Genomic DNA, 19,207 nt, shown 5'->3' on the forward strand with positions numbered 1-19,207 from the left:
CATTGTCATCCTAAAAGCTCTGGCTGTTAGAAAGCTTTTCTATACCCTGAGAAGGAAAGGAATGTCACTTCTTGTCAATTCCCCACATTCAAACTGATTCTGTCCGCTGAGGGCCACCAGAACAGGCCTCCCCCCTCTCCCAAGCCTCCTTTCAGACGTCTGAGTCCGCTTCGTTTCTGCATCCCTCTCCTCCGTCCTCTCTCCTCCAGGCAGAATGTTCCTCCTTTCTCATAGTGCCTCCATAGGACACGCTTCCAGGACCCCACATCCTGATCCCTCCCCACTGTGAGCACCCTGTGCACAGGCCCCTCTCCTGTCCACTATGCCAGGCACTCTTCAGGTCATTTCATTTAGACCCCACAGACCCCTGGATACATTAATACCTGCTTGGATTTTGCAAATGAGGAAACTGAGGTTCAGAGAGATTAAGTAACTTACCCAAATTCACAGAGCTGGATGGGGAGGGGGAGTCGTAAAGGGCTGCTGGACTCCTAGGTCTCTATTCTTTCTGTTAACCTGTGCTCTTCTCTAGATGACCCTGAACCCCTAGTTCTGCGTGGCCCCTTAGCAAGGCCAGTGCCGGGCAGACCAGACTGCCTGGTTTGACAGCCTGTGCCTTGCATATGGTGGCCCTGATGTCTACTGGTGGGCACCCTTGCTTCCCTCCCCCTGGTTATCCTAGACCTGCCCTGCTGACCTCAAAGGGCATATACTCTGGCCAGGGCCCTGGAATCAGATGTTCCCTGTCAGGCTGGGTCATTGCCCACCATGAGGTTTGACCACCATGGACGTAGCTGCCAGGATTGCTCCTTAACTCTGTGCCAGGCACGTACATCATTTTTAATGCTCATTATAACAATGCAAAGTATATGCTCTCGTTTGCATTTCAAAAACAAGAAAATTAAGGCCAGAGAGGTTCCATGACTTGCCTGAGGTCACAGAGGTATTAAGCATTTGAGACAGAATGTGAACCCAGATCTGCTTGCTCCCAAGTCCTTGCTCTCTGCACTATACCCCACTGCCAAGGAGCCGTGCTGGGCGGGCGGGTAGGGTGCAGGCAGGGCTAGGTTCTAGCCGAGGCTCAGGGGGTTGGAAGGCGGGGACACAGCAAGGGAGGTGGTCTGAGCACTCACTCTTGTTGGCCCGGTGAGGGATGGGCACAGCCACGTTCTTCCCCCGGTCAGCGTCCTGGGGCTTGGGTGGGGAGGCGGTGAAGCGGCAGATGCCGGGCTCTGAGGGTGTGCTCATGGACGTCATGCTGTCTGCATTCTCGTTGGTGCCCGTGGTCATCTGGTCAGAGGAGCTGTCGGAGATGAAGCATTCGGTGATCTCAAACTTGGCGTGCTGCAGTTGCTCCTCCAGCTTGGCGTGCTCGTAGGCCCGGGCCAGCTCCTCGTAGGTGGAAGAGGCACTCTCAGTGGACACCATGCTGTTCCGTCCTTTGTCTTGGGAGATGGCGGGCACAAAGTTAAAAGGGAATGAGTGGTGCCCCCATATTCATTGCAGCATTATTTACAAGAGCCAGGACATGGAGGCACCTGTGTGTCCGTGAGTGGGTAAAGAGACTAAAAAGACACACACATAATTGCACACAGTGAGATATAGTGTTCATTCATAAAAAAGGCAATCTTGCCATTTGGGAAGATATGCATGGACCTCAAGGGCGTCATGCTCAGTGAAATAAACCAAAGAAAGACAAACACAGCTTGATAGCACTTATATATGTACGGACTCTAAAAACACCCCAAAATAACAACAAACAAAACCCCTAAGCTCACAGTTACAGAGAATAGATTAGTGGTTGCCAGAGGTGGTAGCAGGGGGCGGGAGTTGGGGGAAATGGGTGAAGGTGGTCAAGAGGTACAAACGTCCAGTTATAAAATAAGCAAGTCATGGGAATATGAAGTACAGGATGATAACTACCGTTAATAACACTGTATTGAATATTTGAAAGTTACTAAGAGAGTAGTTCTTTAAAGTCCTCATTATAAGAAAAAAACCTGTAATTGTATGTGGTAAAGGATGTTAACTACACTTATTGTGGCGATCATTTTGCAATGTATACAAATATCAGATCATTATGTTGTACACCTGAAACTAAATGTTATATATAAGTTATAGCTCAATAAAAAATAAAGTGGGCTTATGGGGAGAGGGTGTAAATGAGACGAGGTTGAGCAGTTACCTTAACCATAACCCCAGTAGCCATCTGAAAGCCTGACTACGGAGTGGATGAGGCTCACATGACCCTGCTCTCTCCCTGTGAAGGTAGTGGTGGTGGCAACCGTGGGATAATAAAGAACAGACTTTTAGACTATGTGGGAGAAGGCGAGGGTGGGGTGATTTGAGAGAATAGCATTGAAACATGTACATTACCATATGTAGAACACATGAGCAGTGCAAGTTCGATGCATGCAGCAGGGCACTCAAAGCCGGTGCTCTGGGACAACTCAGAGGGAGGAAGGGAGGTGAGAGGGCGGTTCAGGATGGGGGACACGTGCACCCGTGGGCGATTCATATCAATATATGGCAAAACCCGCCACAGTATTGTAAACTAATTAGCTTCCAATTAAAATTAATTAATTAAAAAAGTGGGATCGTTGACTAACAAAAAGCGAAACATCTTTCATTCTTTTTGAAGTCTATTTATTTATGGCTGTGCTGGGTCTTTGTTGCTGTGCAGGCAAGTGAGGGCTATTCTCTAGTTGCGATGTGTGGACTTCTCATTGTGGTGGCTTCTCTTGTTGTGGAGCACAGGCTCTAGGGTGCTCAGGCTTCAGTAGCTGCAACAAAATAGTTGTGGCACATGGGCTTTGTTGCTCTGCAGCACGTGGGATCTTCCCAGATCAGGGATGGAACTCATGTCTCCTGCATTGGCAGGTGGATTCTTTATGCCTGAGCCACCAGGGAAGCCCACCCACAGCTTTTGTTCTTGATAATAAGCATCACCCTCTGGGCAAGCCTTAACCTCTTCTCCAACAAACATCATGTACACCATTTTCTCCATCATCTTTTGGGAGAGCAAAATGAAATCCTTGACAAGCAGAGCTGTTAGGTCAAGAGTTTTTGTTATAGCCACAGGGTAAGTCAGTGACCAGCTGGAAATGAAACTGACTGGTCCCTTGGACTCCATGAGCTGGTGGGTAGGAGTGGGGAAAATAGAAGATAGGGAATGGGGGAGCCTGAGGAGAGTGAGCAGGAATCAGGTCCCTGGGCTTACCTGTGTCCTGGGAGAGGCTGGCACTGTAGCTGTCACTCTCGGTGACAGTAACACCATGCTGGGAGCCCACAGTGCGCCAGTCGGAGGTCAGGGTACGGGCGGGGGTGGAGGCCTGACACTTGGTCAGAGTCCACTGGCTTGAGTACCGGTTCCGGGTGCTGTGGGCTGACTTCACATTCTTTCTGGAGACTGGATCTGCACAGAGGAACCAAGAGCTAGTACCCTCCAGCTGTAGCCACTCAGGCTTGGGCAGCTGGCACTTACCAGAAAGGGCGGCAGGGAGCAAGGGAAGAGGCAGGAGCAGCCGCAGAAGCTCCCTTGGGAAAGCTGAGTGTGCTGCCTTTCCTGAACACAGAGCTATCCACAGAGGAGGAGGGCAGCACTGTCAGGGATACGGGCAGTGGGCGGCATCCCAGTCCTCCCTGGCCACCCCATCTTTTCTACAGCCTGGGAAGAATGTAACCTCCTCTCCTGCTGCCTCATGACTGTCCATTCATTCCCTACAGGCCTGTATGTATCCTGTCCTTACGTCCAGAGTCTCAGTGAAAAATGCAGAGGCCCTTGGAGAGAAAGAACCACTAACCCTCTCAAGATTTCTAGGGAAAGAAAGTGAGGCCCAGAGAGATAAGGTGAGTGATATGCCCAAGGCCACAGCTAGTGGGTCTGTTATCAAGGTTTCTAGATTCTATTTCCAGTGCTCTTTCCATTCTTCCATGCTGCTCCTCTCCTTTAAAAAGAAAAAGTCACCTCTGCATTGTGCCCAAGAAACCTCATCTGGGAGGTGGGCTGTCTCCCTGGGGATGGTGCTTACTGGTGCCAGGCCGGATGTCAGACATGTCGATCAGGGGTCCTGAGCTCTGGATGAGGGCTGGGTGGTGCAAGGAGACTCCAGTGCAGAAACTCTGAGGATTGACAGCCTGGCTGAACTCAGCATCGGTCACAGGGATGGTGGCCTTGTCATCTCCTGCAGGAAGAAGCACAATCAGCAGGAGTCCTTCCCTTTGGGCACCATCTTTGCTTCCCAAATTTCTCTTTGTCTTTATCTGACATTGAACACAATAAAGGTCAGGTGAGGTCTCCGCATTAACAGAGGAGGCAACCCAGTCCTTAAGAGAAGCTGCAGTGAGTTCTGAGGTTGTGGAGTTGTTGATTGGGCTGCTTCTAGAACCTCGGGCACTGTCTGAGGACTGGTGGTCGCCCTTCATGAGATGTGGCCTGGGGAAGCCCCCTCAGCAGGACACAGAGCTCGTGGCCCCTGTCACTCACCCAGCTGCTTGATGCCTTCCTTGTCCTCGATGAGCAGCTGGACCCTGGGGATGTCAATGTGTAGCCGTGGGCCCTGGGGTGGCCCCTTCACGGGGGTGTCAAAGCTTCGGTTGTTCTTGCTGTGGGGAGAAGGGCTGGAGGTGTGTGACAAGGCAGGCACAAAGGGTTGGGGGAGAGGTTTTGCAGGATAGTGGGGTCTTAGAAGCCTCTACCCTGGGTGAGGGGAGGGAAATAGGAGGAGAGAGGAAGTAGTGGTGTGACACCCACCTTATCAACATTTCTGCCAAACTCTTTGCATCTGCAAAACAGTAGAGAGAGGGGACTGAGTGAGAATGGGGTCTGAGCAGGATCAGAATTGGAAGAGGCATGGGGAGCAAGGTGAGAGAATTCCCTAAAACGGGGCCAGGGCTGGTCTCTTGGGAAGAAATGTAAGGACCTTGGAGACAATCCAAAACATGGTAAGGTCTCACTGCTCCCAATTCAGGATTTGACTCAGGTCTGTTTTCCTTTTCTCAGACTTTTATCTAATAGGGAGACAGTATATAAAGTATTCCATCTGCCTGCTGAACTGACTCTAATCAAACAAGACATCAGAGCAGGTTGGAAATAGGCATCAGTGGTAGATCTATCCTCAGTTATCTGTTGGAGAGAGGAGCGAGTCGGGGATGAAGTACAGGTGGTCAGTGGGCACCTCTAGATGACATCAACCAAGAAGGTTTATTTCCATCTCTAGGGCATCTGTCCCCAAAAGTACATGGATGGATTTGAAGGTCACTGTTTTATCTCATGCATGCATGTGCTAAGTTGCTTCAGTTGTGTTGGACTCTTGGCAACCCTATGAACCACAGCCCACCAGGCTCCTCAGTCCATGGGATTCTTCAGGCAAGAATATTGGTGTGGGTTGCCATGCCCTTATCCAGGGGATTTTCCTGACACAGGGATCGAACTGGTATCGCTTATGTCTCCTACACTGGCAGGTGGGTTCTTTATCACTGAGCCACTCAGGGAGCCTGTTCTATCTCATAGGGACCCTGAATAGATTTGGGACTCTAAGGTTAGGAACCGACAAGAGAGGAGAAACAAAGGACATGGGTAATCTACTAGACCTCTGATAACTGAGAATGACTGGTTAGAGTGAATCTAGCTTTATGAATACATTCAGCCATCTATCTGGCCACCCATTCATCCAGTGATCCACCCACCAGGAGTTGGGTAGATAAATGGATGGTTCAGTGAGTGGCTGATGGTTTTTAAATGGTTGGATGGATGGATGATTGGATGTTTCATGGGCTTCCCAATGAATGCCAACCATTCATCCATTCAGCCATCAACCCATCCAAGCATCTACCCAACCATTCACCTAATTATCCATTCATCTATTCAACCATTCATCCAATCATCCATTCATACAACCATACAATCATCTACCCATTTTATCATCCATCTGTTCTTCAAATATTCATCCATCCTCCATCGAGCCAACCATCTAGTGATTCAACTATCAGTCCATCAGACATCCAATCATCCATCCATCCAACCACTTAACAACTATCAACCACCCAATGAACCATCCTTTTATCTACCCAGCTCCTAAATACCCTAGGCAGCCTTAGTTATTGCCTCTTTTGTGCTCTTATTGTGCCTTGGCTGTGAACTCTATAAGGGCATGGGCTGCTCTTTCTCATTCATGTTTATATCTCTAATGTCCGGCAGTATCTACAATATAGCAGATACTCAATAAATATTTCCCAAATATGTGAACAGACATTTATTTAGAAACTTGTTGGTCTTGGGCAAATCAAGCCCATTCATGCCAGACTGTGGTATCAGGTGTTGTGACAGGGGAGGATACTAAAAATATTTAACACTTGACAAGGCATGGAAATAGCTCAGTCAAAGCTGAGCAAGGTCCTAGAGACCACGTGCATGTCTTTAGTGGCTGGGCCCTAGGAAAGTTGCAGAGGTCCTATATGAGAGAATGGAGCATCCAGGTGGAAGGGAACAATATCTATTCACCAACCAGCTATGGAATTGTTCAAATGTCTTAACCAGCAACATGGTTTTACCAGTGTGGACCGCTAAAAGTCAACCTGGTGAAGGCAGGCACAAAGTCTTGGGGACACAGAGGAAGAAGCAGTGAACAGCTAAGGAGGTTTCAGAAGTGACAGCTGGAGTGAGTGCTCCCTTCAAGGGGACACAGACACCCTCTCTCATCCAGACAGTGCTCCAGGCCAGTGCAGAGTGGCCAGTGCAGCTGAGGAAGCGCAAAGAAACTCTCCTACCTCGGAGCCGCTTCAGCCGCTTCTCTTTCCTCTTCTTGCGAACGATGAAGAGCAGTGCCACCCCCAGTGTGGCCAGGATGACCGGGCAGCCGATGGTGAACAGCTTCTTCACGTCATCCCCCTCGCCTTCTGCAGACTTGATGGGCGGGATGGTGCCTGAACGGGGGTGAGGAAGGGAGTCAGATGTCCCCAGGAGTCGAGCGTTATGCAGAGTCTCATGGGCAGCATAGCCCTTGGACCTCTCCTGCTGCCTTTGGTCTTCCTCCAATCTCTGCTTCGCAGCTCAGAGCCCCAACTCTCCCCTCTGCTTCCCCCAAGTTCTGGTCCCATCAGGACAGCCATGAATGGTTGTGTAGTTTTTATATTGCATATGATATTAAAGACTCCTAGGCCTGTTTTAGAATCATCCTGAACCCTTTCAGAGATAGTCTCCTGCCTGTTGGAGTTCAGTATTCATTTCTAGAGGGTAGCTGATGGGCTTAGATTCCCACATCCAGCTGGTAAGGTTGAGGGATGGTGATGATGAGGATCACAGGAGACAGAAGTCAGGGCAGTGGGATCCTGTGTTCTCTTCCCCAGATGGGGGCAAAAGCCACTCAACACCCCACAGTCTCTCCCTGCCCCTTCTCCCCCATGGGTGATATCTGCTAACCCTGGGGGCTGCTAGGAGATATGATAAGTTCTCCTGCTGACAGAGCCTTCTGCCAAGCCCTGATGTTTACTTGTTTCAAAACCTCAGCTAAGAGTCATCTTCTTCATGAAGTCTTCCTTCTTTGAGCAAATACCCTGAAGATGCCACTTTTATTCTGTTTCCTTAACACACAGGTAGATTCAGTTAAGCTTGTGACAGCTGGTCCCTATGAATTCAGCCTTCTATGTGCCTTAAACATGTGCGTGCATGACTGTGAGGTATCCACATGTGGCCGACACCAGTTGGTGTTCATCAAAACACCCATGGGCTCAGCTACATTCCCCAGACTTCCTGGCAGTTAGGTTAGAGCCATGTTACTAGTTACGCACAACAGAATGCGAATAGAAATGATGAGTGTCTGTCACCCCCTGGCCAGGGCAGTTAGGAACTGCGGTGTCTTTTCTGTCTCTCTCTTGCTCGTGACCTTGGAAGCTGCATGTTCAAGATAGCATAGCTAACATGGCTAAATGATGGTGGCCAGCCAACCCTCACAAGATGTTATGAGAGTGAGAAATCTTCATTGGATCAAGCTATGAAGCTTTTAGTGTTCGTTACTGCAGCATAGGTTACCCCATCCTGGCTAATGTACCATCTTAGCAGAGTGTTCTTATGGAGCAGGACACCAACTACCTCTCTGCCTCCTCTCATCTCTTTAAAGCAATGGAGAGCAAGGGTTGCACCTTCAAAGACCCTCTATTTTTTTTTTTTTTCAATTTTATTATTTATTTGGCTTGCTGGGTCTTAGTTGTGGTATGTGAACTCTTAGGTGCGGCATGTGGAATCTAGTTCTCTGACCAGGATAGAAGCTGGCCCCATCTCCCTGCATTGGGAGCATGGAGTCTTAGCTGCTGGACCACCAGGGAAGTCCCAAAGATCCCCTGTCTTCAGTGTTACTGAAGTCAGTGTTACTAACCTGATGCCTGCCTCTCCATCTGTGTGGTCACAGGTGCATCTACCCACTTATCTGCGTGCCTGTCTGTCGCTCTTTTTGCCTGTCCTGTGCTTGATTACTCACCCATCTGCCTTTGTCCCTGACTAGAGTCATCCCTCTTTTCAATTTGCTGTCTGCCTCTTTACGTGTCTGCCTCTCGGCCAGCTTCCCCAGCAGCGGCCCCCGCCTGCCCTTGCCGACTCACTGCCATCGTAGTCCAGGGTGGCAAACTGGGCAGTCTCGTTGCCGCAGCCAGCGCTGTTGCAAGCCCTCATGCGCAGCTCGTACCACGTGGCCTCCCGCAGCTCGGTCAGAAACACCTCCCCGGAGCTGTTGGCGCGCAGGCCCTGCCAGGCCCAGGTGCCCTTGGGCCGGTACTCCAGCATGATGGCAGTGATGGGGCAGCCCCCGTTGTTCCAGCCCTGCAGGTTAAGCCGAGCATGCGTGGAGTTGATGTGGGTGAAGAGGTGCTGGTCTTTGCTGAAGGAGGGCTCTGGGGGGCCAGAGGGAGAGACAGAGGTTAGAGAGACTGGGAAGGATTTCCCTGGGGTGGCTTGGGACCGAGGGATTGGTGGGAGGTGTGGATGGGAGTAGGGATGCTCCAGGGGACAGAGGGGGAGTAAGAAGAGAAGAGGGAGAGGGACAAGGAGAGCAAGGCCTGGCCCAGGAGGAAGACAGAGGCAGGAAAAAGGAAGAGGTGAGCCATCTGTCTTCCACCCCCTGCAGGGAAGTGGGGCCAATTTTTCCTACTATGATTCATCCTGATGTTGCAGTGATGGAACTAGGTGGGGTCTTCCTGGAGTCTCTGTGCTTCCCTGTGCCCTTCTGCCCCATCCCAGCACTTGCCACCCTGTCCTGGGCCTTACCCCGCCCGTGGGTCTTGGCCTCGATGATCTCACTGATGCGCCCGGAGCCCACGCTGTTCTTGGCCGCCAGCTTCACCTTGTACCACGTGCCGCACTTGAGGCTGTCCAGCCTGAAGGACCGCTCACTCGAGCTGACGAACACATCCTTCCACTCCTCACTGTTGTCCACCGAGTACTGTAGCACGAAGCCTGGCCGGGAGGTTTGCCTGGCTCAGGAGGGGCAGCGTGGGGCCTGGGGTCCCTCAACAGCTGTCATGGGACTGGGCTCTGCAGGGGGCCAGCAGGGGGAGCTTTTGGCCGTTAGGATGGGGTGGATGCCAATTAGATGCAAAACTGGAAGGATCTTGGGTGAGTTGTAGGACTCTCTCCCATTGGCTCTTGTGTTAGGGTTTAGAAGCCAGGGTGGGGAGGGGAGCAGAAACTGGAGCTGTGAGACTTCAAAGGGGTCCTATTGAGACCCTGCTACTCTGTGTACAGTCCCCTGGCCCCAAAGCATCACTTGGGAGGTTGTTAGACATGCAGATTCTCAGCTCCCCCGAATCAGAATCTGTGTTCTTACAAGATCCCCTGGTGATTCATATGCATATTTAAGTTTAAGTATCTAGAACATTTGTTGATTTTATAGGTTTGGAAACTAAGACCCAGAGAAGAAAACAGACTTCCTCAGGTTCACACAGCTCACCATTGGCAATGCGGGGGTGGGTGTTCTAAAGTCCAGCTGTCTAGGCTGGTATATTTTCCATGGCGCTTGGGTAACTCCCCTGTGGTCCAAACCACCCCTCCTCCCATCACTTCTAAAGCCTTATGAGGACAAGCAGTGGGAGTAAGTGAAACACTCCCTCTGCCCCTGGCCCGGAGTTCTCCACACTCCTCCTCCAGGCCCCCCTCACCTCGGATGGAGCTGCCCCCATTGTCACCCGGAATCCAGGTCAGAGTGATGGACGAAGCCGAGGTTTTGGAGACAGTGAGACGGGGCTGGTCTGGGGGAACTGTGAGGGGAGAGTCAGAGGCCCACACCACAAAGGGTTAACCTCTGATGATGGGGGACAGGGGTGCCCTCTTGCTTCCTCCCCAACTCCTACTCATTCTCCCCTCTACCCCTCCTGCCTCCTCTCCCACATGGCCCCTCTGATCCACCAAGGGTCTGTCTCCCTGGTGGCTGGTCTTTTTTATTTGACAACCCCTCTGTCTCTGTCTTTCTTTCTCTCTTTGTCTCTCTCTTGATGGAATTCCTCCCACTTAGCTATCCCTGTCCCCACCAGAGCCCCGCCCACCTCGCAGGGTCTCAACTCTCAGAGCCCCGCCCACCTCAGGGTCTCACCTCTCAAGTCCTGCCCACCTCGCAGGCTCTCACCTTGCACCAGAAGGTTGACAATGATGGTGTCGAAGCCACCAGTGTTGGTGGCCGTGCACGTGTAGTAGCCTGAGTCCTCAGCCTTCACCGCACGCAGCAGCAGCGTGCCATTGGTGTGGATGAGCCGGTGCCCGTCCATGGACACGGGGATGGCCGAGTCCTCACTGTGGGGGGTGGGGACGGCTTATGGCAGGCATCCCCTCCCGGAGCCTCCCCCAGGTTTGCAAGCAGTTAGACCTGGGAGCACTAAGGCACTGGTTCCGGGACCCTAGATTCTTGGGTTTTCACTCAGCACTTCCTGGGGATATCTAGGTAACCATGGCCTCTTCAACCACCCAGGGAAGGGAGATCCATGGCAGCCGACAGGGGCAGCCAGGGAGGCCAGGCTAGCACGAGGGTGTAGCCATGTACCCAGCAAGGGCCTCCCCAGGGCTGGAGATGACTGAGTCAGCCGGAAGGGAGGGACATTAGTTCTTTTCATGGCTCTTCTGCAATGCCCATCTTTGGGGGTCACCATCCCTAAAGGGTCCTGCACACACCTGTCCTTGGTCCACTTCACCGCAGGGGCTGGGTCTCCCACTGAATTGCAAGGTAGCCGCACATCTCGCATCCAGGGTGTTGTCACGGTGCCCCCAAAAGAAATGATCTTTGCTGGGGCTAGAGGGAAGAGAGGATGAGAAGGACCCCATGTTTTCATTTTCATTTTCAGAGGGGAAATCGTTCATTCAGCAAACATTTATCAGATACCTGTTTGCACCAGGTATCATAGGAGGCTCTGAGGAGCCACAGAATGAATACAATCTAGTCCCTGTCTTCGAGTTGCTTACCATCCAAGAGGGAGACAGACACTTCAGATCATTAGAGTGAAAAATACTATGGTGGGGGTAGGTACAATAGCCCTGGGAGCAGGAAGGAGGAATGGAGGAGGTGAAGAAGGCCTGGGGTGACTTCTGCAATTGGAAGCTTGGACTTGAATCTTGAAGGCAAAGAAGGAATTCACTAGCTACCAGGGGATAAGAATTGGGGGAAGGGATAGTCAGGGAATTTGGGATCAACATGTACACACCGCTGTATTTAAAATGGATAACCACCAAGGACCTACTGTATAGCACAGGGAACTCTGGTCAGTGTTATGTGGCAGCCTGGATAGGAAGGGAGTTTGGTGGAGAATGGATACATGTATATATTTGGCTGGGTCACCTTGCTGTCCACCTGAAACTATCACAACATTGTTAATGGACTGTAAGCAGAGAAGGAAGGTGTGTCGGAAGGGGGAACAGAAATGAGAGAGGCATGGGGGCCTGAAACCCATGATAGTGGGAGGAGCTCCGGCCTCCGGGGTGACCCAAGCCCAGGGTGAGTGAAGAGAGGGCAGCAGAGTAGGGGTCGGAGCAGTGAGCGGGAGGAGAAGCTTCTGGGGCTCTGCTGGCACCTCGAGGAGGCTGAGCTTCCTCCTAACGTCACAAGGAAGTAGCGACACATTCAAAGTGGAGTTTTAGAAGAACCCCCGGCTGCCTGCCAAGGATGTTTGATGGCGCTCTAGAGACACTGCTCTAGAGCCAGTTCTGCCCTGTGGCTGGGGTTGGTCCTGGGACCTCTCAGTGGGGGGTGTGTGTGTGTGTCTGTGTCTGTGTCTGTGTGTGTGTCTGTTGGGGCGGGGGGTCCCAGGTCCTTTCCCTCCTGGAAGGAGATAAGTTCAGGAGAAGGGGCTGGCAGCACCACTGGGAGGAGGGGTCAGGGGAGGGAGGAAACTTGAGGCTTTGTAGAAAGAGCCCCCAGATTGGAGCCAGAAGGGCTGGCCCACCACTCTGCTGTGTTTGAGGGCTGTGCCACTCTGCCTCAGAGTGTCTCCTGGAAAATGGGATGACAACCCTCGCGTCAGGGCAGCTGCAGGCCCTCCGTTCAGTGCCCGCTGACTCTGAGTCTGAGGCAGGGAGGGCTGACGCCTCTTGTATCTCATCCAGAGGAAGCTGGTTACCCCAGGAGTGGGGCTGGGCTGAGGCAGGCGCCAGCCGTCTCAGTCCTAGGCTTGGGGTCTCAAGGTTATAGACACAGGTGGCTGTGGGAGGAGGCAGGGCCAGGAGGGAGGGCCCAGGGAGGCCCAGAGTCAAGGTAGAAGCTGGAAGTGTCAGGCTTGTGTGGCTAAATCCAGTGCCCCAGGGTTGGCATGGGGGAGCCTGGCAGCTCTGTGAGGTGGCCTCTGTCTTGGTCTTGGGTTGAGGCCTCAGAACTATCACTGCCTGTAGAGTAGGGGTACACATGCCCCCATGCCACACTTATGCCCAGGTCAGGGGTTCAGTGGGGCACGCTTGAGAGCAATCATGTTCTTATTCACCCCATGCACCCCAACCAGCCCACAGCCTGTTTCGAGGCATGCCCTCTGTAACGTCTGTGATCAGTGGGCTCATGTCAGCCTGATGACCAGGCTTTGGAACAAGGGGGCTGTCTTTGCAGCCCTCTGCTCCATGGAAGCAGCATACCCCACCTCCGTCCCCTCTGGAGGAGCTGAGCTGGGGGTAGGGCTAACACCCCTTTCTTTCACCCCCAGAGAAGAGTCTGGAGTGGGGGACCAGGGTACATTCTGCTGGGCGCCCTGACTAGTGGCGTGGCCTCGAGCCTGTTGTGAGCCTTTCTGGGAGTCAGGGGGCAGCAGAGGCCCAGTCTTGGTGGGTGCAGGAGGGAGGCAGGCGGCCAGCCAGCTCCTTACAGCCAGGCCACAGACAGGATGGAGGGAGACTACTCGTGTTGGGGAGAACCGTCATTCTAGAAGGGGCCTTCTGGCTGTTTCTGCCCTCAGCCCCCACCCCAGGCTGCTCACCCTTGCCAGCAGGCTCGATGGTCACCTTCTCGCTGCTGTTGCCCCGGCCGGCGGAGGTGACGGCGGCCACCCACAGCAGGTACTGCTGCCCGCGGTTTAGGTGGGCGATCCGGTAGAAGAGCTGCTCCGGACTCGTCTCATACTCGCTGGGCGCCTGCAGGGCAGAGGCGAACGCGTACTAAGAGCCAAGGTCCCTGGGTCTCCACCTCCATCCTTCCTGGGGGCCCTGGGCTCAGTGGGGGCGATGGCCAGGGAGATGGGCGGTGGAGACAGGATCCTGCCTAGTTGGCCCTTTCTGATTTTGGAGCAACACTGAACAGCTTGCCCTGGACTTGGCCCTGGGCTCGGCCCTGGGCACTGATGGGCCGGCTCTGGTGGTTTGCTGGGTCAGTTTCAGTTCGCCTCTTGGACTGATCCAGTCGCTGGCTGCGATGGCTTCAGGCCAGGAAATGTGAGTGTTTCCGGTGGGTGAGAGATGGCGGGAGACAGGCGAAGGGAGAATGGAGGGTGGGGGTGCAGTCCCAGGAAAAGCCTGAGAAAAGGGAGTCTCTGAGAAGAAGCTAAATGACTGTGTTTGCCTTATTAGGGTTGTAGACAGGCTCCCCCAGCCTGTCCCCACTCAGAGTCACCTCTCGGCCCTACTGCCTAATGTCTCCTTCATTCCTGCCACCTGTTATCGCCACCCCCCCTCCATTCTGGGGGAGGAAGGGGAGGGAGAGAGAACTATGAGAGCTTCATGGGGCAGCACTTTATTAATGATTATTAGTGGTATAGATCACTGTATATATTTGTAGGTTATATAAATCTATAAAAATTTTTTTAACCAAATGACAGTTTTGACAAGTTGCCAACAAAACAATATCGGATCCCAGTGGTTTTACCAGTTGCTTTGATGAAAAGATTATGTTGCCTTGGAAACCAGAGGCTCAGATATTGAAATGAATTTGAGAAGGAGCTTTTGATAAGCGCTAGTTTGCAGACCTCCTGTCAGCCCCTTCCCTGGTGCAGGCGGGATGGGGCTGACTTTCATTTCATTTTATTTTTTGGTCAGCCGCGGGGAAGGGAAAGCAGGACAGCACCAGGGCCTCTTTGAAATCAGGGCGGAAGTCTAGGGAGGGGGAGCAGCCCCTGGAACAGATGGGGGGCCCCGAGGCCAGAGGGAGCTAATAATTAGTTATTTTTGCAGTCAGGGGATGTTGCACACACATGCCCCCATGCACACACTCTCATGCACACGGACGTGTAGACACATTCAAGCACATGTTGAGGGACAGATCTCCAGACAGACATGGGGTCACAGAGGGACATTCTTTGCCACCCATGGGAGGGCTGAGGGGCCCAGTGACTTGTAACAGGAGAAAACATCCTTTCTGGTCCCAGACCATCTGTAAGAAGATGCTCAGGAGAGGGCACAGGCATCCCCACCACACACACAGAGCTCCCTGGCAGACCCCTCCTGCTGCCTCTCTTGTGGGGAGCTGGCCTTGGGCCCAGGAGCTCCCTGAAAGCCACCTTGAGCCCTGGTAGCTGGGACGTCCTTTCGGGGTGCAGCGCTCGGGGACCGTGTGGGTATCTGCAGGTCATATCTGAGCACGAGGCAGGGCAATAAGGCGGCTTTGACGCCTGCCTGCCTTTCTTACCGTATGGACCACAGTGTCTCTCATGGTTCCTAGGGCCTCAGTTTTCTCTCCTGCAAACTAAGGAAGCAATCCAGCTCCGCCTGCTCTGACTGGTCACAGTGAGGACACCTGAGGCAAGGGGTGTGCAAGTCCTTTGTAAGTGGGGACATGTTCTTCTCCTTTGTAAATGGGGGCATGTGTTTCTGTGAGGGTGGAAGTGTGTGTGCATGTGTAGAGAAAAGTTAAGTATACTTGCTTGTGTCTGTCAGCGTGTACCTGACTGTACATTTGTGTCTACACAGGGCAGGAAAGCTTTGGCTTCCCCTTGAAGGTATTAGCATCTTACCCAGGTCCTGGGTGCCTTCCTTTTCACCTGAATTTCCTTTTAACCCCCCTAATCTCCTGAAATCACTTTCAAAAACATACAACTACACTCCAAAATAAAATCACAGTAATCAAAGGTAAAAGGTTAAAAAAAAAAAAAAGGTAAACCTATGCAAGGAGAAACTATAGATTAATTATTTACCCACCTTTCTAATCAAAAAATAAAAAAATAGAAAGTCACAAATAGAAAAGTCAACTAGAAATGATTTATAAATTTGAATTATATGAAAAGAAAACCTATGGCATAATAAAAACTAGAATAAAAAGGCAGGCAATGAGCTGGTAAACACCTGCAACCTATATGAGCAAAAATGGTTATTATCTTTAATATGGAAAGAGCACTTACAAATCAATAAGAAGAAAACCATGATCTACCCAAATAAAAAATGTAGAAAGGACATGAATTGACAATGATCCAAAGATGCAAAAAGCCAAAAATCACATAACACACAGCAATAATCAACCTAACTAGTTAAGAATCCAACTGACAGAAAATGAAAAATATATAATATCTTATATAGGCATGTGCACAAGGGAAAAATATATGCTACTCATAATGCTGGTGGAAGTGTAAGTTGGTACAAACTTTCTGAAGAGTAGTTTGCAAATGTGCATGCAAACCTCAAAAATATTTATACTTTTTGTGATCTATGGATTCCTATAAAAATTTATACTGAGAAAATAATAAAACAATGAGCATAAAGACTTTTATGAAGAATTCTCCATGAAAAATTATTTATAATGGTAAAAAACTGAAATTAGATTACATATAGAACAATTCAGGGACTGGTTAAATAGATTATGTATATACAGGCACTCAAGATAATATTTTAAAAGAATATATGATGTCAACTCTATTTCAATAAAAAGAATATTTAATGGTGTAGAAAAGTGCCTACATATACTACATGAAAAATGGAGATTATATAACATTTTATAAATTTTTATCTTAATTTTATAAAAACCAAAACAAAACCATAGTGTACGTGCAGGTCAAGGATTGGAAGATTATACCCCAACACACTGCCAGTGGTTATCTTTAGAGAGTGAGAATGCAAGTCATTTTTATTTTCTTCTCTATTCTTCTATATGTTTATAGAATTTTCTACAATAAAATTGTATTATTTTGATAATCAGAGAAAAACAGCAAATGTATTAAACTGGAAACATTTCTAACAGGACTCAATGCAGCTCTGGCTAGCCTTAGCCAGCCCCAGGGTGTAATTCCTGGTATCTTGCACCTTATGCAGTTTCCCACATCTATTCTGAGAATTCTGCACACACAAGGTCACGCATTCCAGTATGTATGCACACACTCAGACTCAGACACACGTGCATCTGCCTCTCATCCCACAATCATTCCCACAGTCTTGCTTCATCCCATGTACGTGAGTGCGTCCTCAATCCTGGAGCTCTTTCATAAATGAATTTGTGATGCAGTTGCTTGGAACCTGGAGTATATTTCTGTAAAATGATCGCATCCCATAACCACAGGTGGTGGTTAGGTCCCCTGGCTCCTTGTTCAGCCCAGTCCTTGCTTTGCAACATGGCTGAACTGAGTTCTCATCACGCCAGCACATCTGCCCCCCACCCGCAGGAGAGAGGTGGTTCCTCCACACTTGGGACATGAAGGGGAAGGAGGGAGGGTCCCCAGGTCTGCAGTAGCAGGAGGAGGGCATGGGGACCAGGGGCTCTGCTCTGGAGCCTGGGAGAGGTGTCCCCCACCAGTGGACTGGGGCTCCTGGAGACTGAGTTAACGAGGACGCTCTGCTCCCAGACACCAATCCCTTTGAAAGACTTCATTATCAGAGGAGGTAATGCGTGTACAGACCCAAGCTAGAGAAGGAGTTCCCACCCTCTCATCACTTTATGGAGGGAAATTTGCCCAGTGTCTAAGACTTCACCATTGCTAGGCTGCTAGCAATTCATTCATCAAATGTATGTCCTGGACAAGGATGTTCCAGGCACAGTGTTCTATGGCTGGGGACCTGAAGATGAAAAGATGCCACCCTTGTCCTCACAGGGCCCCGCAGACCAGTGCGGGAGACAGGTGAGTGAGCGGGCAACTGCCGTTTAACACATTCAGCGTGTGCTGGAGGATGAAGAACATGCTGTGGCTGGTAGGATCAGTAGGGGCAGAGGTGCAGGGGTGTGAAAGGCAGAGCAGGTGTCCAGAATGGTGACCAGCCTAGTGTAAAAAGATCCTGGAAGGTATGTGTGTACTGAGGGGAGGGGCAGGGGGAGGGGGCAAAGAGGGGCAGAAAACACAGCTGAACACGTTAACTGGAAAATTGTCACACACACCCCCCAACAATGACAGTTTTTAACCTAACATCTGCAGACCCCATGACCCAGCAGTTCCTTTCACAGGCCCAACAGGAATATATACACCAGAGCACCAAGAGACACGGAGTTCACAATAGCACCAACTGCAGTAGCCCCAAATGGAAAACTATTCAAATACCTGTCAGTGGAGAATTATAAATAAACTGAGATATATACATGTAATCGAAAACTATACAGAAGTGAGAGTGAATAATCTCTAACCACACACAACAATATGGATGAAATTCACAAATTCAAACTAATGTTGGGTCAAAGAAGTCAGGCAGATTTTATATATATATATAAAATCCCAGGGACGGGGGAGCCTGGTGGGAGGTCATCTATTGGGTCGCACAGAGTCAGACACAACTGAAGCAACTTAGCAGCAGCATATATATATATATATATATATATATATATATATATATATATATATATATAATGCATGCATGTATACACACATAAAATGCACGCATGTATACACACATAATGCATGCATGTACACACATATAATGCATGAATGTAAACACATATAACGCACACATGTATACATACATATAATGCATGCATGCATACACATAATGCATGCATTATATATATATATATATAATGCATGCATCCATGCATGCTCAGTCTCTTCAGTCATGTCCAACACTTTGAGACCCCATGGACTGGAGCCTGCCAGGCTCCTCTGTCCATGGGATTCTCCAGGCAAGAGTATTGGAATGAGTTTCCATATCCTGCTCCAGGGGATATTCCTGACCCAGGGATCAAAACCAAATCTGCATTGCAGGCAGATTCTTTACCCACGAAGCCAACTGGGAAGCCCATATATATTGTGTATTTGTACTTCATATCGTATTCATCTGAAGTCAGGATGATGGTTATACCTGTAGGGGGAGGGTGGTGACCTTCTGGGGTGTTGCCCTATTTCCTGCTCTGGGAATCCCCCCACTCAGTGCCTGGAAGTGCTATGAAAATTCATGGAGCTGTACAGTCATCATATGCGTACTTTCCTGCATGTGAAATAGTGACGGTGAGGATGGAGAGGAGGGGGCGGAGTCACTGAAAAGACATTACTGGGCTTCTCCTCTGGGAATAGAGCTATGGCCTCACTGGCGAGGAGTGGGGCTGCCTATGGCTCAGAGGGTAATTCAGAAAGACCACAGGAAAGCGGAGAGCGGGGGACGAGATGATGACACAATTACCGAGCAATTTCAGGGCAGCTTTCTGGGCTGTCAGAAGCTTGTCTGCAGGTGCTGGGGCTGCCGTCACATCACTAGTTGCTGAAGGAGAGAGAAGCCGGCCTTCTCCTGCTCCCTGATCTCCCCCATCCTGAGTACATCTCTCAACAGTACTCACGCCCCCGCCCCCGGGAGCATCCCCTCTGCTCCTCTCACTAGCCTGGAAGCATCCCAAGGGCACGTGTTTCTTTGCACTTGCTCTCACAA

General features: G+C 50.5%; 1 protein-coding gene across 1 annotated transcript in view; it reads right to left on the minus strand.

Annotated features, from left to right (window-relative positions):
* Positions 1–19,207, minus strand: part of DSCAML1 (DS cell adhesion molecule like 1) — a 363,699-nt gene that overhangs the window by 1,172 nt on the left and 343,320 nt on the right. The window contains exons 21-32 of the mRNA XM_052652772.1: positions 13,429–13,582; positions 11,150–11,267; positions 10,611–10,774; positions 10,147–10,245; positions 9,257–9,445; positions 8,596–8,883; positions 6,769–6,924; positions 4,754–4,784; positions 4,487–4,605; positions 4,032–4,184; positions 3,221–3,415; positions 1,134–1,445 (exon numbers count right to left, since the gene is read on the minus strand). Coding sequence (XP_052508732.1) covers positions 1,134–1,445; positions 3,221–3,415; positions 4,032–4,184; positions 4,487–4,605; positions 4,754–4,784; positions 6,769–6,924; positions 8,596–8,883; positions 9,257–9,445; positions 10,147–10,245; positions 10,611–10,774; positions 11,150–11,267; positions 13,429–13,582 — 1,978 coding nt within the window. The remainder of the gene's footprint in view (positions 1–1,133; positions 1,446–3,220; positions 3,416–4,031; positions 4,185–4,486; positions 4,606–4,753; positions 4,785–6,768; positions 6,925–8,595; positions 8,884–9,256; positions 9,446–10,146; positions 10,246–10,610; positions 10,775–11,149; positions 11,268–13,428; positions 13,583–19,207) is intronic.

Source organism: Budorcas taxicolor, chromosome 15, assembly GCF_023091745.1.
Source record: "Budorcas taxicolor isolate Tak-1 chromosome 15, Takin1.1, whole genome shotgun sequence".
In the NCBI taxonomy this organism is placed as follows: Eukaryota; Metazoa; Chordata; class Mammalia; order Artiodactyla; family Bovidae; genus Budorcas; species Budorcas taxicolor.